General features: G+C 43.0%; 1 protein-coding gene across 2 annotated transcripts in view; it reads right to left on the bottom strand.

Moving 5' to 3' along the window:
- Positions 1–13,748, bottom strand: part of nell2a (neural EGFL like 2a) — a 62,909-nt gene that overhangs the window by 31,753 nt on the left and 17,408 nt on the right. For both annotated transcript variants that reach the window (XM_078283119.1, XM_071897525.2), the window contains exons 9-12: positions 12,490–12,592; positions 10,294–10,385; positions 8,484–8,589; positions 7,563–7,691 (exon numbers count right to left, since the gene is read on the bottom strand). In XM_078283119.1, the coding sequence (XP_078139245.1) occupies positions 7,563–7,691; positions 8,484–8,589; positions 10,294–10,385; positions 12,490–12,592 (430 nt within the window). The remainder of the gene's footprint in view (positions 1–7,562; positions 7,692–8,483; positions 8,590–10,293; positions 10,386–12,489; positions 12,593–13,748) is intronic.

Below are 13,748 nucleotides of genomic sequence, written 5' to 3'. Positions count from 1 at the left end.
CCATCCTGGTCATCCCACTACTATTTAAACAGGGAATAGCAGCTTATCCTTCTCCCCTTGCATAGTGTGTAGATTCTAATAGGGAGCGTCCTCGCTATCTGTGTTTCATACTACAGTACACCAAGGTCTGGGAGTAGGGAGATAACACTGCCATTGCCTTTGGATGTCCCACAAAGACACCCGAATCTGTGCCATTCTCCCAGCCAACCAGCCCGCTAGCCAGCCATCTCTCTCTCTCTCTCTCTCTCTCTCTCTCTCTCTCTGTCTCTTTTTTTCTCATCTATATACCCGCCCTCCCCAGTTCACTTACTCAAGCAGATGATTTGCAATAACTGGCAGAGAGATGAGGCTTGCCAAAACATTGTCTGATATTCCTCAGCAGCCAGTTCCCTCATGGCCAGACAGCAGTCAGAGGAAAGAGCAGAGAGACAAAGAGCTGTCCCTATTGGCCAAACACTGTCCCTACTGGCCTTGGTTCTTCATGGGTGTAGAAAGGTTTTAGAGGAAGCCTGTTTTAGTTTAGATGAGTTTCATTCAGATTAAATGATTCTTGGTGTTTGGAACGTCTGGAGAAGGTTCAGGGGGATTTCAGTCAATGTCTATATGGTGTTAAAATGTTTTTGGGGCCAATTCCCTTTCAATTCAATCAATTCATTTTCAAATGTCTTGTGATTCACTGGAAAATGGCACCAAATTCACTGTGATTTATCTAATCAATAACATTTTCATGAACCAAAAAAAAACATTTTAACATTAATAATTCTATTTAATAATAATTTTAGAGAGGATCTTCTTCCTGAATAGGTTAATTACAAGTAGACTGAACACAACCCAGGTTAGACTACATTGTAACATTGCAATTTTTCCTTTCATTTTATTTTCTAAAGGCTGGAGAATTGAGGGCTGTTAGCTTTGTGTGTTTGGAAATTGGTCACATTGTGTTGCTGCAATTTGTCATGCAGGATGGATTCTGGGAAAGTCAGTTCTGCAAGCAAAATCAAATACTCTCCGCTTTCTCTCATTCAGTAGCAAATTGCTGTAAATGACAAAGGAGTGGGATGTTTTTTTATCAGCTTACTCAATTATTGTTGCAATCTTTAGGGCCAATGATTATTTTCATCTGTTTTAAACGAGATCAAAATGAGGCAAAACTCAGACAAAATATGTTTCTTTGAAAAGGAACAGAGTAGCTCATAGTCTCCTTTCTGAGCAATTACCTAAACATGAACTACGGATATCACATGCTTTGCTGCTTGTGTTTTAACGGACAAGATTCCAGAGAAAAGTTCTTTCAGTATCTTTTCAACTTACCAAATTGGCCAATCACTCCTAAATAAACAGGCTCAAAAAGACCCAAACAAATATGCAAAACGTCGCTGCCAATTTGGGCGAGAGCAGGAGCCAATTAAGATGACTGAGTGGAAAGAATCCCATTAGGAGGCAGCAAGAGTGAAAATCTGCATTCTGAGAGCACAGTCATTGTCTAAATACCAGACACTCACAGTGTGATCAATCACTGTAAACACTTAGAAGCCTGCTACCTGACTTAGAACAATGAACATCAAATAAGGAACAGGATTGGAGGAGCGTGTGTGAGTGTGTGTGTGTGTGGGAGTAGGTGTAGGAGAGGGTGTGTGGATGTGTTATTGCTTTTTTGTGCAGTCAATCCCTGCACATTCCACACATTACAACACAACAATTTCCCCATAGGGATCATTAAAGTTCCATTTAATCTAAAAACACTCATGGGTCCTAATATGCGAACATCTACTTGCCCTTGCAGGTAGCCTCTCATATCATGAAAGTAAGTGTGTGTGTGTGTGTGTAGACGTATTAACATACAACTAACACACACTGGTACGACTTATATAAAGCCCAATGCATCTCACAGACTAAACTGCCTTGTTTATGCCGTGCAGCATGCAGTAAGTCAAACGATCACACACATTAGGCGACGAGTGCGAGCGGGCTTTGCTCTCCATCATGGCTCTCATTAATCTGGAGGAGATTTTCCGCCGCGCGTGAATCGATGCAACATCACCATCAATCACCCATCACTCTGTGACCGAGCCTAGCCTGGGGGCCAGAGGTCTACACACCAAGTAACAGGGAACGGAAAGAGCTATCAGAGCTGCATGTGAGGCTGACGCCAGGATCACACTTCATTTGTGCTGCTGCAAACTGTGTGAGGAGTTCTACGTAAGGATCTTGGGGCTCGAGCTTACTGATCTTAAACTCATTAGATGTGGTTGTCGAATGTACTATTCATTCATTGATTCATTCTCTTTACCTGCTTATTACATTTCAGGGTCACGGCAAGCTGGAGCCTATCCCAGCAGACATTGGTCGGAACGCGGGAAAACACCCAGGAGAGGTCGACAGTCCATAAAAGACCTTGACTGCAATATTACAATGTAAAATTTCATTGTATCACATTGTAAAACTCTTGATTCATTGATGTGTTCATCATGAAAACTTCACAGAGAGCTAGCAAAAAGCATTTGTTTCAGTTTATGTACGCATTATCAACACATAAGCAGAATAATTGCGATGCGTGCGACACCTTCATCGCAGCGTAATGCATCTGCAACGGAATGATGCAGCGGTAACGGATTCTTTCATTCAAAATGAATAAAATTCCATCTGAGCGGAACGCATTCGATGCATTAAGTGTGATCCCAGCCGGAAAAGAAGCAGAAAGGAGACTTGTCTCAGGTGGCATTTGAAGGCTGCTGGTGGAGTAGCAGTGAGATACTGTTATTTACACTGGAGAGGTTTGTCTGGATGATGGGAGGATTGTCTGTTTTGGGTGACATTTCAGCGGGTTACAGAGGTGGTGTGCGAGTAAACACACAGCTGGTCAAAGTGTGAATGTGTTTGTGTGTGTGTGTGTGTGTGTCTGTGTGTGTGTATGTTTCCTCTCTGTGTTTGCGGGTCAGGGCCCTAGCAGGTGGGAGAGCCCAGAGGCTCGGGGCTCATCCCAGCAGTGATTGGGTTTTGGAATGGGCCGCGCTCTTCAGTCAATGCCAATTAGCCTGCTGCCACCTTGTGACATTCACAAAACAGCAGCGGCAATCGGACCGGTCTGTGTTCACACAGGATACGCTTACACACAGTCACACAAACAAATATGCAGCGACACACACAAACACACCCACACACACACACATGTTTGCTCACACACACACAGACACACTGTCATGGCTTACAGGCTAGTAAACATAAAACCCCATTCTGTGTATGAGCAGTGTAGACTTATTTAAAAAACAATTGGCTTACACAAGTAGGGTCTACACTGAAATTACCCTGACATTATCAGCAAATAGCCTGCAAATACCCTAACCATCAAAATAAAAATCCTGTTGTATGCTTTTTCTCTTGCCATTCCCTCAATTCGACAGATCATCATATCGCATTTCACATTTCCCACATGGGAACTATAAAAAAAACTCCCAAGAAGTCATTCTTTTTGACAAAACCTTAAGGGAAATTCCTAAAGTAGAGCGTTTCAAAACGAGACAACAATGGAAGATGTCTCTATGCCTCCAGTCCTCTACGATGCTGAGATGAATAATGGTATTATCTCAACATGTTGAACTATACTGATTGTTCAATTTAGAGACAATCACACAGTCTGTCACTTCTGCACAGCTTGCCCCTCTGTCTAATTCTATCTTAAACACACGCATGGTGCTGCATGTTGGAAAGTAAGCCTTCAGCCTGACGGCGCTGTGAGGACGGGATGGAGAAGAAATTGGGCTCCTTTTCTGTTTGAGAAAGCAGCACTCAAACACATGCACCTGCACATACACACACACACACACACACACACACACACACATACTTACACAAAGGCGGGGATAGTATCCCCCTGAGTTTTCCCTACTGCTGCTTCTATGAAAAATTTACACAGAAGTGATCTCATCGGCTATTTTGAGCCCATCTCTGACCTAGGAGTGTTTTAAAGAGCTAGTATCTGTCTTTTCCTTTTGTGATGCTTATCTTGATGTTTGACAGGACCCTAAAAACTGGTGCATGTGTGTGTGTGTCTGTGTGTGTGTGTGTGTGCATGTGTGTGTGTGTATTGTGTTTATGCGTGCATGTGTATGCATGTTTATACATGTGTATGCAAACACATGCATGCATACTTACATGTTTGTGTGTGTGTGTGCCTCTGTGTGTGTGTTTGTGTGTGTGTGTGTGTCTGTGTGCATGTAAGTGTGTGTGTGTGCCTGCCTCTGTGTGCATGTATGCAGCGTGCACACAAGTGTTTCTGATTTATGATCTCCCTACTGTGTTCAATACATAAAATTGCTTGTAAGTTGGACTTCTCATCTCATCTCTCTGGCACTATTGTATTGAAACTCACCTAGAATCGAAAGCAGGCAATTTCAATCATCTTTCTGTATACCACCTCTCAACCACAAAATGCTGTATCTATTACATGAACACAAACATTCTCTCATCCTCCCACAGGATCCTCAATGCAACTATTTTAGCAGGACAGTCCTTTTTTCTCGCAGGACACACAAACACTCAAAGAGTAAGAGATTTCCAGAGACACACAAAAAATCAATTGCCTTTGAGAGAACAACATCAGCAAATTGAGTCCATTTCAGGTTCCCTGTGCAGTCTCTGATGCAAACGCTCACCACACACACCCCCATCCAATTTCATGGCGAGAGTCAGGCGGCTCTTGAGATGAATAGTGTTGGTCTGAAGTGTCGATGTTCGAGGCACAAGTCTGTCTGCTAGTTCTCAGTTTCACACTGGTAATGGGATGGGTTACTCTGTCTGTCTCTTTATTTCTGCAACAATGAACTGCTGAAAATATTCGGTGAGCTCAGCTATTACAAACATGGTCACAAAAACAAAATGCAGCCAAGTTGCAAAAAAGAAAAAACTGTTGTTAGGTATTTTAAGCACGTTTCTTATTGCATTACAATGATAGAGTGTGAGTGCTCATATAGAAAAAATGCAGCCTCGGCACAAGAGCAATTAAGAGACAAAATATTTCTCATCGTGTTTAATCTTACTCTTTGACACTTCAATGAATAATGGGTGTTTAAAGCCAATTACAAAGTTTTACCCACATGTCCCAGGCCAAACGGAGGGTCAAAGTATACCTGAATGACGTTTTTAAAGAGAGCATGGACACTGCTGCATCACACTCCATTATGGTGAGTGACGCCAACATTACCATGGTAGCATAACCTAGAGCCCAGAGCATTATTCCCCATTAATTTAAGACAGAAACTCCTGATAGCATCTTCAATTACGGAGATTCTCTAAGACAGACTAATTACCTGGCCAACTGCTCATATGCTGTACGTCGATATGAGATCTGGGGAGGTCGGGAACCGGTGCTCTTTCATATGTGATTTCACTCCCTGGTTAGAGCAACAAAGAGCATATGCTGCAGACACATATACCACATCTTGATGAAGGTGACAGAAAAGAAATTAGAGGGAGTGTGTCGATAAAAATAGCCCAAGAACACATGTACACACAAACGCATACATGTGCTGAAACGTGCACACACACAAAGAAAGAGCAAGGCAGCGGGATGTTGATGGCTTGTCTGCAGGGTGGCTGTCAAGGTCATCTGCGGAAATATCTGTAATAACTTTGATCTGAGCCCGTGTTTGCTTAATATTACCAGAGATGCACTGGGACAGCGGTTATGACTTGATGTTTACTGCAAATTTTACTGCAAGAGAGCATTGCGGATGATAAAGTCAGCACTTTTTTAACGATATGTCTAAAGAAGCTTCTGGTAAATATCATACAAGATGTCAGAAGAGAAATTCAGCTGATGCACCATCAAATTAGCGTCTGAACGTTTGAACTCGGAACGTGTAAGCGGATTTTTCATAGCTCCACTAACAACAGGCCACATGAAATAACCTGCTCAACTAAGTATAGCACATGTGTTTCAATCATCTAAAGTGGGGCACCCAAATGGCAATCAAGCAAAACATCATCTGTTTTTATAAGAGAACAGCACTACAATGTGATCAATCACATTGCGTTTTTGCAATATGGATGGAGACATCTGAGCCCTGGCATGCAATCAGTAATGAATGCCCTGACCGATGATGGATGGTATGACTTTTAATCACTTTCTGGTTATGAAATATCACTCATACTTGCAGAGTGACACTGAATACACTGAGACATAAAGACCTTCAGCATGTGTTCATATCAAAACTGAATTGACTGACTACAAGAAGACAAACAACACAGTCGCTCAAAATGTAGTGAAATGTTTATCACATGACACACATGGTTAGCTAACGGTGAAGTTAGGCAAGTAAAGCAACTTAAGTTAAGGTTATAGGGTTAAGGTTAGGTTAGGTTTAGGCAACTACAACAATTTGGTTAAAGGAGAATACTGCTGTCATTTAGAGTCATAGCACATTTACTGTTGTCTACATCTAGTTTACATCCTAATCATTTTGCAATGCATGCTGTATGTAATTAGATTTTTTTTAAAGATATACTTGTTTTTTGTTGTTTTTAAAAATTGGCTTCAAACCTAGCTTGAAATTAACTGCTGTCCCAACTAACAAAGATGGCCCAAATTAGAAGACATGGATGTGACAAAAAAGTTTACAAGGCAACATCTATTTGAGGCATTATTTCCTGGAGGAGACTTCCATTTCTCCCTGTTGGGTTCAGCTGATTTACAGTAAACAGAGCGTAACGTAATGCACGCACTGATAGGAAGACACTCAACTCGGGCACAATGAAACAATGATAAAACAGAGAAACAAAATTAAGGCTTCATGTTTACTGTGATGGATTACCTAGCTCGGGCAATTTTCAAGTCTGCGGAATTTGTTTTTCATACTGTACAAGAATGAATGGCAGCAAATGGCTTCCTCTGAGGGTGAGAAAATGAGCCCCGATATCTCCAAATGCACTGACTGTGTGCAGACACCAGCAGGACTAATGGAAAGGAGAGGGGCAACCCAGACGATTGGAAAAACTTTTTAAAAAACACCTTTAAGGTTAGGGTAAGGTTGTGGTCATGGTTAAAAAAGTAAAACTTTTGCTGAAAATTGAAACTGCATTCATAGTGGAAAACTTTGCACAAGTTGGTAATTGAACCTAGGAGTTGAAGGCAAATGCGTACGCCCATCCACTGCCACACCCTTACTTTCCGCAGCAAAATTTCAATGTCACACTAACTGTTTCTAGTCGTGTCTCCACCACATAATCTTTTCATGGTGGGGAAACGTTATTTCTCTCAATTTTCATGCACGCAGCACGTTATTTGCATTTTAAGACATCATGCTCATTTCACCAAATTTCATGAGAGCAGGCTGAGACAAAGCAATCAGAACAACATGACAGCAGCAGTACGTGCTGCAGCGAAGCAAGAACACTGAATCCAATCTATCCGGCCCCGACAAAAGAGAAAGCACTGAGCAGAGCTTCTCTCACGACCTCTTCGATTCAACCTTCCTTGCGTTAAAACCAACCAGGCATTCAGCCACTCTCGGAGAGCGAAGAAACTTTGTCTAAGTGGAGGTTCATTATTGCGAGCCTCGCCGTACCTTCACAGTAGGCGTTATCGTCTCGCAGTGGGCGGAAGCCATCCTTACAGACGCAGCAGCCTCCTGCCTCCAGGTTCACACAGTCGGAGTGCTCCATGCAGCCGTGGCCCTCCGAGCAGAAGTCGTGACCTACAGGAGGGATGGAGAGGAAAAGGTTGAGGCCCAGAGGACAGAAGAGGAGAGCAGGAGTGACGGAGGGATACGGGGGCAATGGAAAGGTTATGTTCTTGCACTGCAACCTTTTCTCTGAGTATCCTGACCGTGACCTCTTCCTCAGACACGTTAGGCGCACAATAACATCAATTTTGCTGTAATTTCTCTTACTATACTTCTGACTTCAGAATTATCACAAACAATAATTCACTGGCACTAGAAGTAGATTTGCTCTGAGCTAAAAGTGCAAATTAGTACGACTCAGTCACATGAATGAGTGAGATTTCATGAATGATTTACTGTAGACATCATAAAAAATCATCATATCCCAATGCCAATATGTTTTACAGGCTATGAAGACAAATTGTCTCTTGGAGGACAGTAAAGTATCTATCTACTGTATCTATCTATATATCTACTGTATCTATCTATCTATCTATCTATCTATCTATCTATCTATCTATCTATCTATCTATCTTGTCTATCATATCTATCTGTCTCTGTCTGTCTGTCTGTCTGTCTGTCTATCTATCTATCTCTCTCTCTCTATCTTATGAGTAATTAAGATTATTAATAACGTACAATGATGTGAGAAAATAACAGGCTCATATCTTGAACACCATTTCATTTGCAAGCTATTTGTCGATTTGAAGATCTCTCTAGCAATGTTGTTACATGAATAAGAAGAAGATCTCAGATAACTTGCCTCGGGAAATAACGGCTAAAAATAATCACGTTACAAGGATAAGACAACACAATCCTCCATACCTCTGCAGACTTGGCAGCATCTGTCAGTCAAGGTGATCTGCTCCGACTCCGGGCAGCTGAGTTCGGGACAAGGCTCGCTGAGGACCACTCGATGCATGGTCCTGTCCTGAAACGGTCAGAGGCACAATCCCCATGAGCTACATCCTGGGCCTGCTCTGCTCCCCTTCATTTGATAAGGGCTGGATGTAATTATGAAGGTAATTATCCATCTATTGTGTTCCCTCTCTCACTCCCTCGCTCTCCTTCCTCCCTCTCTGTTCATTACAACCCAATTACTCTGACATAATCACTGGTCAATAGCAGTTTTGTCTGGACTTGGTACTACTTATGGAGGAGTAAACCTTTCCTATTCTCTTCTCCTGTTATCTGAGCAATATAGACCATGATTTATGATGTATCTTCGTTATACAAACAGAGAATCCCGTGGAATCAATCTTCTGGATTATCCCTGCATGTGTGTTTAGTCAGAGTGTAAAACCTGATTAGGGAGTTCCTTTTCCCAGCATGTCTTTTGGCAGGTCTCTCTAATGATCTCATCCCTGTCTCTCTGACTGATGCTAATTCAGAGTCATTAACACAAGACACAGTTAGACAAAGACAACAGGCCTACTCTATCTATTTGTAGAACACGCATGCTTTAGAGTGGAAAGTTAAGACATGTCATTGCTTTTTATGGCACGTTTTACAATGCAAGCAAGGGGCAACATAAGGCTAATCCTAAACCAATTTGTCTCGAAGATGAGGTTTCACGGCTGCTGCTGCTGCTGCACATGTGCTCGCTACCATCCATAACACTGTTCAAGTCAAACACATGCTTGTGCAAAATTCAGAGAAAAAAAACTTCCCCCAAAAGTTAACAAACAACTTATCAAACACACACCCCTCTCCCCTCCTTCTTGCCACCCACCACCCAAAACCTGCACCCCCCTGCAGCCAGCAGGCAGACAGGAGATCAGAGGCGTGACAAGCAGCTGTCAGGGGGAGCCTGCAGGAGTCTGCAGCAGTAGACTGACTGACAGTGCACCCCGTCCCCGTTCCTTTGATCTGCCTGGGACTGCCAGTCAGTTAACTGGGACTACAGATGGGCCAGGTGTGAGCGCGGCAGCCAGACAGCTGTCCAAAACTGCAGTATCTATTGGAGCTTTGCAGCATTCATACGGGAACTGGTATATACGATAGACCTGCGTGATTATAAACTTCAAATCACTTTTCTGTGATTGATTGGGCTTGCCTGGTATGATGCGATCAAGTGAATTGCCCCCAAAAGTAAGAAACCCACCCATCTGGTGCTCCAGGCAGACAAAAGCAAATGCTCTGAATAATTAAGAGGGTTTTAAATACGATTTGGAACCGCCGTGGGATCTGATTATGGGTATTGAACAATGCCTGTGGTGTCTCATGATTGACAGGTGTGTTGCTATGGCCCCCAAATGTTAACTCAATTAGGAGCATTTGGTCCATTTCTTTAAGTCATGTAAAATAAGCTGACAAGCCAGATCAATAAATTCAGCCGAAGTGGACAACTTAGCACGCTGGCTCGTTCAGGCTTGATTTAGCCTCCCGGGATGGGCCAGTGTGGCTATGGAATGAGTATTTAGTGAGCTGTCACACACCGCAAGATGGAAATTAATAGAGTTAAAGTGCTTGGTTACATGAGTTATTGTGGTGTCTGTTTCTAAACGGGAATTTGATAAAATCGTTTTGAAGAAGTATGTGTGTTTCTCCCTCTCTCTCTCAATTTCTCTATCTCTGTCCATATGTGTGTGTGTGTGTGTGTGTGTGTGTGTGTGTGTGCGTTGACATGACTTACCCTGCATTCAAACAGCAGACACCTGCCAGAGGAGTCGCGCACAGCCTTCTGATCCCCCTCCACCAGCTCTCTACCACCAAACAGGCAGACAGCTAGTAGTAGAAAGAAAGATCATGAGCACAGAAAGATCATGAGCATACACACAAACACACACATACACACACACACACACATACACACAAACACACACATACACACACACACACACACACGAACATATGGAGTGTGCCCTTGGCACCACATTCCATTGGGATCACATTCAAGATTATAATCTGTACTTTTTGTATTCTGTCCATGATTGTGATTTATTTTTAATGCAATTCCCCACATTTTTTGAATACATTATGTTAAATCTCCCATGACATTCATGAGATCACTTTCATTTTATTGTGACATCGTTAATGATTTTAGTTACACATTATGGTTTTTTTTCAGCAGTCAGCAGATAAAGCAGTCAGCAGATAAATCAATACAAACCAAATCAAGCAGTGTATAATGTGGCAGTGATGGAGAACCTATATGTATCATGGTAGGGAGGTGAAATAATAATCACTTGGGCAGAAAGTCTCTGTTTGATGAGTAGTGGGGGTCAGACAGATTCAGACAGATATGAGGAAGAGAAATGATTGACACCCTAGGTCAGGCCCTATCACAAAGCGGCATATCATGAAAGGGACGGACTTCTGAAAGAGCCATTTGACGTTCTACTTGACAGACCATCAAAAACAGACTTAGAACTCCTCCCCGCAAGGCCTTGTGCGGCGAGATAAGGCTTTAATTTGGAGAGCGAATCGTGTCTTTGTAGTGGGAAACGAGCGGCACTCATCTCTCCAAAGCCGGAGCATGCGTAATTAGCTGTGTGTTTGTCTACCTCGTTGAGATAAGTGAACACAGGGGTGTTGAGTTAAAGGGGATTACCTGCTACTTGTTTATATTTATGTAACACGACAACAGATTAGGAGTCATACTTTAAACTCCTGTGTTGCAGCCGTGACCCCCGGGTCAGTGGAAGTGACGCCGACACAAGCTGATTAGTTTCTGGTTTCTGGTTGATAAAGAGTTAAATCTAGCCTGGCGCATGAGGAAGGAAGCATGAGGATCAACAGCAGCAGTGTGTGGGAGTGTGTAGTGTGCAAGTTCTGAAGTGAATTCAATTTACACATGTAGAGCAAGGTCTACTAAAAATACATACAGTATGCTATATGCTTGTACCAATCATATGGTATGTATATGTAGCTATCTTTGAACCACAGGAGAGACCATGAGGTATTGAGAGCATGTCTTTTTGGTATTGAATGCAGCTAATAAAATCCTTCCATAGGTTGACTCTTACTGCTTTTAAAAAGCAAATACATCACATCTATTTGGGGTCATTTGGGTCGAGTCTTTCCTGTCTCTCTGAACTTTGAACTGTCTAATGAAGGCAAAAATACCCCCAAAAATAATCTTAAAAAAAAACGAAAGAAAATAGAAGAATTTTGGGGTGAGTAAAGCTAATATCCTCTGAAATCCATTTTGTATTGAAAAGGGAGTAGAGAGAATATGAGATGCAGAGTCGTGCGGTGAGGAGGATAATAAGAGTTCAGCGCTGAGCTCGGAGTCTTATGGAAAAACAGACCATCCATGTAGATATGTGATGAAACAGAATTATTTATCCAGCAAGAACATATCGATGCTCAAAAGTAAAAAAAAAAAGAAAAAGAAAAAAAAAACAAATGGACATTTAACTTAATGGTTCATATTCTGCACAAGAATATGCCAATGCCAGTGAGCGTGCTTTTTGCATCATTCCAAGCTCTTGAGATTTCCTTCTTCTTCACTTTACTCACAACCTCACCCTGTTTTCCATAAATAGGAGCTAGTTTACATCACATGCTGCGATCCCAGATTTGTTGGCTCCTGTCTGTGTGACTGGTGGCCATCTGTGTTTTGAAGCTGGCTAGTGAATAATTGATTGGTCCATGTATATGCAAAAGGATGGACCCATCTCAGGAGGCATGTTAGGAGGTAGCTTAGCAACACAGCAGAGCCCTGGTCAGTTGTCAGGCAGCCCTTGTGGGGGCGTGATGTGCGCTCTAAATCTGGTGGTGGTGGAGGTTGTTTTGGTGGTGTGTGTGTGTGTATGAGTTTGTGTGCAATTGTGTACATGATTGTATGAGTGTAGGAGGGTGAGGAGGTTAAGGGTACTCCACTCACGCTGGCACTCCTTGCAGCAGGCACCCTTTACGTAGGCAGGCGCTGTGCCCGCCGGGCACTGAGGGGGAGGGCAGGAGATGGCCTCACATTGCACCGTGCCATTCTGATAGAGAGAGAGAAACACAGCACCTTCATTCAAAATGACATCCACAGTCAGACAGAAGCCCCCTTCCCAGAGATCTAGCCATAAAATACATCTACACAATAAGCTGAAGAACATTTTGAACATTTGAATAATTGAGTCTAATATCTTTAAACGCTATCTGCTGCTTTCTCAGGCGGCGCCGATAATTAACATTGCTTCCATGGATGAAAGCTCTGTGACAGTAACATCTATGAAACTGATCCACATAATTGATAACATCTTAATGCACGACCTTTGGATTTGAAAGGTCGCAGCTAATTGCCACACATAAGGTAAGGAACATATCCCATCTAATTCCATAATTGCAGCCCAGAATGGGCGCCACACGGTTCCCCCGGCAAACGGAGAGATTTCATTGGATGAGTGGGCAGAACAAATCCCTGATGATAATTATCATCTGTCAAGAGCAATTAGGTGCGATGTACTGAGAGATATGTGATTTCCTACTGTTGCAAGTTGGGTAGTGGCGCGCGAACGCATCTCATTGGCTAGTTGGAGGGGTTCAGTGGCTGCGAATGAGATTTGTGTTCCGAAGCCAAGGAGAGTGACAGGGGGTGAAATCTGTTTGCTGATGTGGTACAAGCCCAGATCTCCTATCGCTTCTAATTCTCTTTTTGCAATTATTCACACTTGGTGCAAAGCAAAGTAGACCCTTGAGAGAATCCAGCATTACTAAGTACTGTTGTTGACGTGTCTAATCCTGGGAACTGTGGATGTTTTCAATACAGTATCTTTTCTTGGGTAACTGGGGCAACCCTCATCTAATCCAAGGGAATAATGAGAATGTAAGCCGTCGACAATGGGGCTCCTGCACCCTGCCCCACCTACCTCCAACCCCCCCCGCCACCCCACAACCACCCGCCCCCACCCAACCTCCCACCAACCCCCCACCCAACCTCCCACCCCTCACACACTTGATGAACGAGGGAGCAAAACAAAAGGCAACACCCACAATGGGAGCACTGACCGTGTGTCTAAATGCAGACGCTCGTATATACACACAGACGCACACACACACACACACACACACACACGCACACGCACAAGCATGTATACGCACATTCATTCGACACACAGACACACACACACCAAACACTCACACAGGTACACGCCC

The sequence above is a fragment of the Centroberyx gerrardi genome, chromosome 4, assembly GCF_048128805.1.
Source record: "Centroberyx gerrardi isolate f3 chromosome 4, fCenGer3.hap1.cur.20231027, whole genome shotgun sequence".
Taxonomy (NCBI): domain Eukaryota; kingdom Metazoa; phylum Chordata; class Actinopteri; order Beryciformes; family Berycidae; genus Centroberyx; species Centroberyx gerrardi.
Note: the sequence above shows the minus strand (reverse complement) of the source record. Positions and strands in the feature narration are given on the sequence as shown.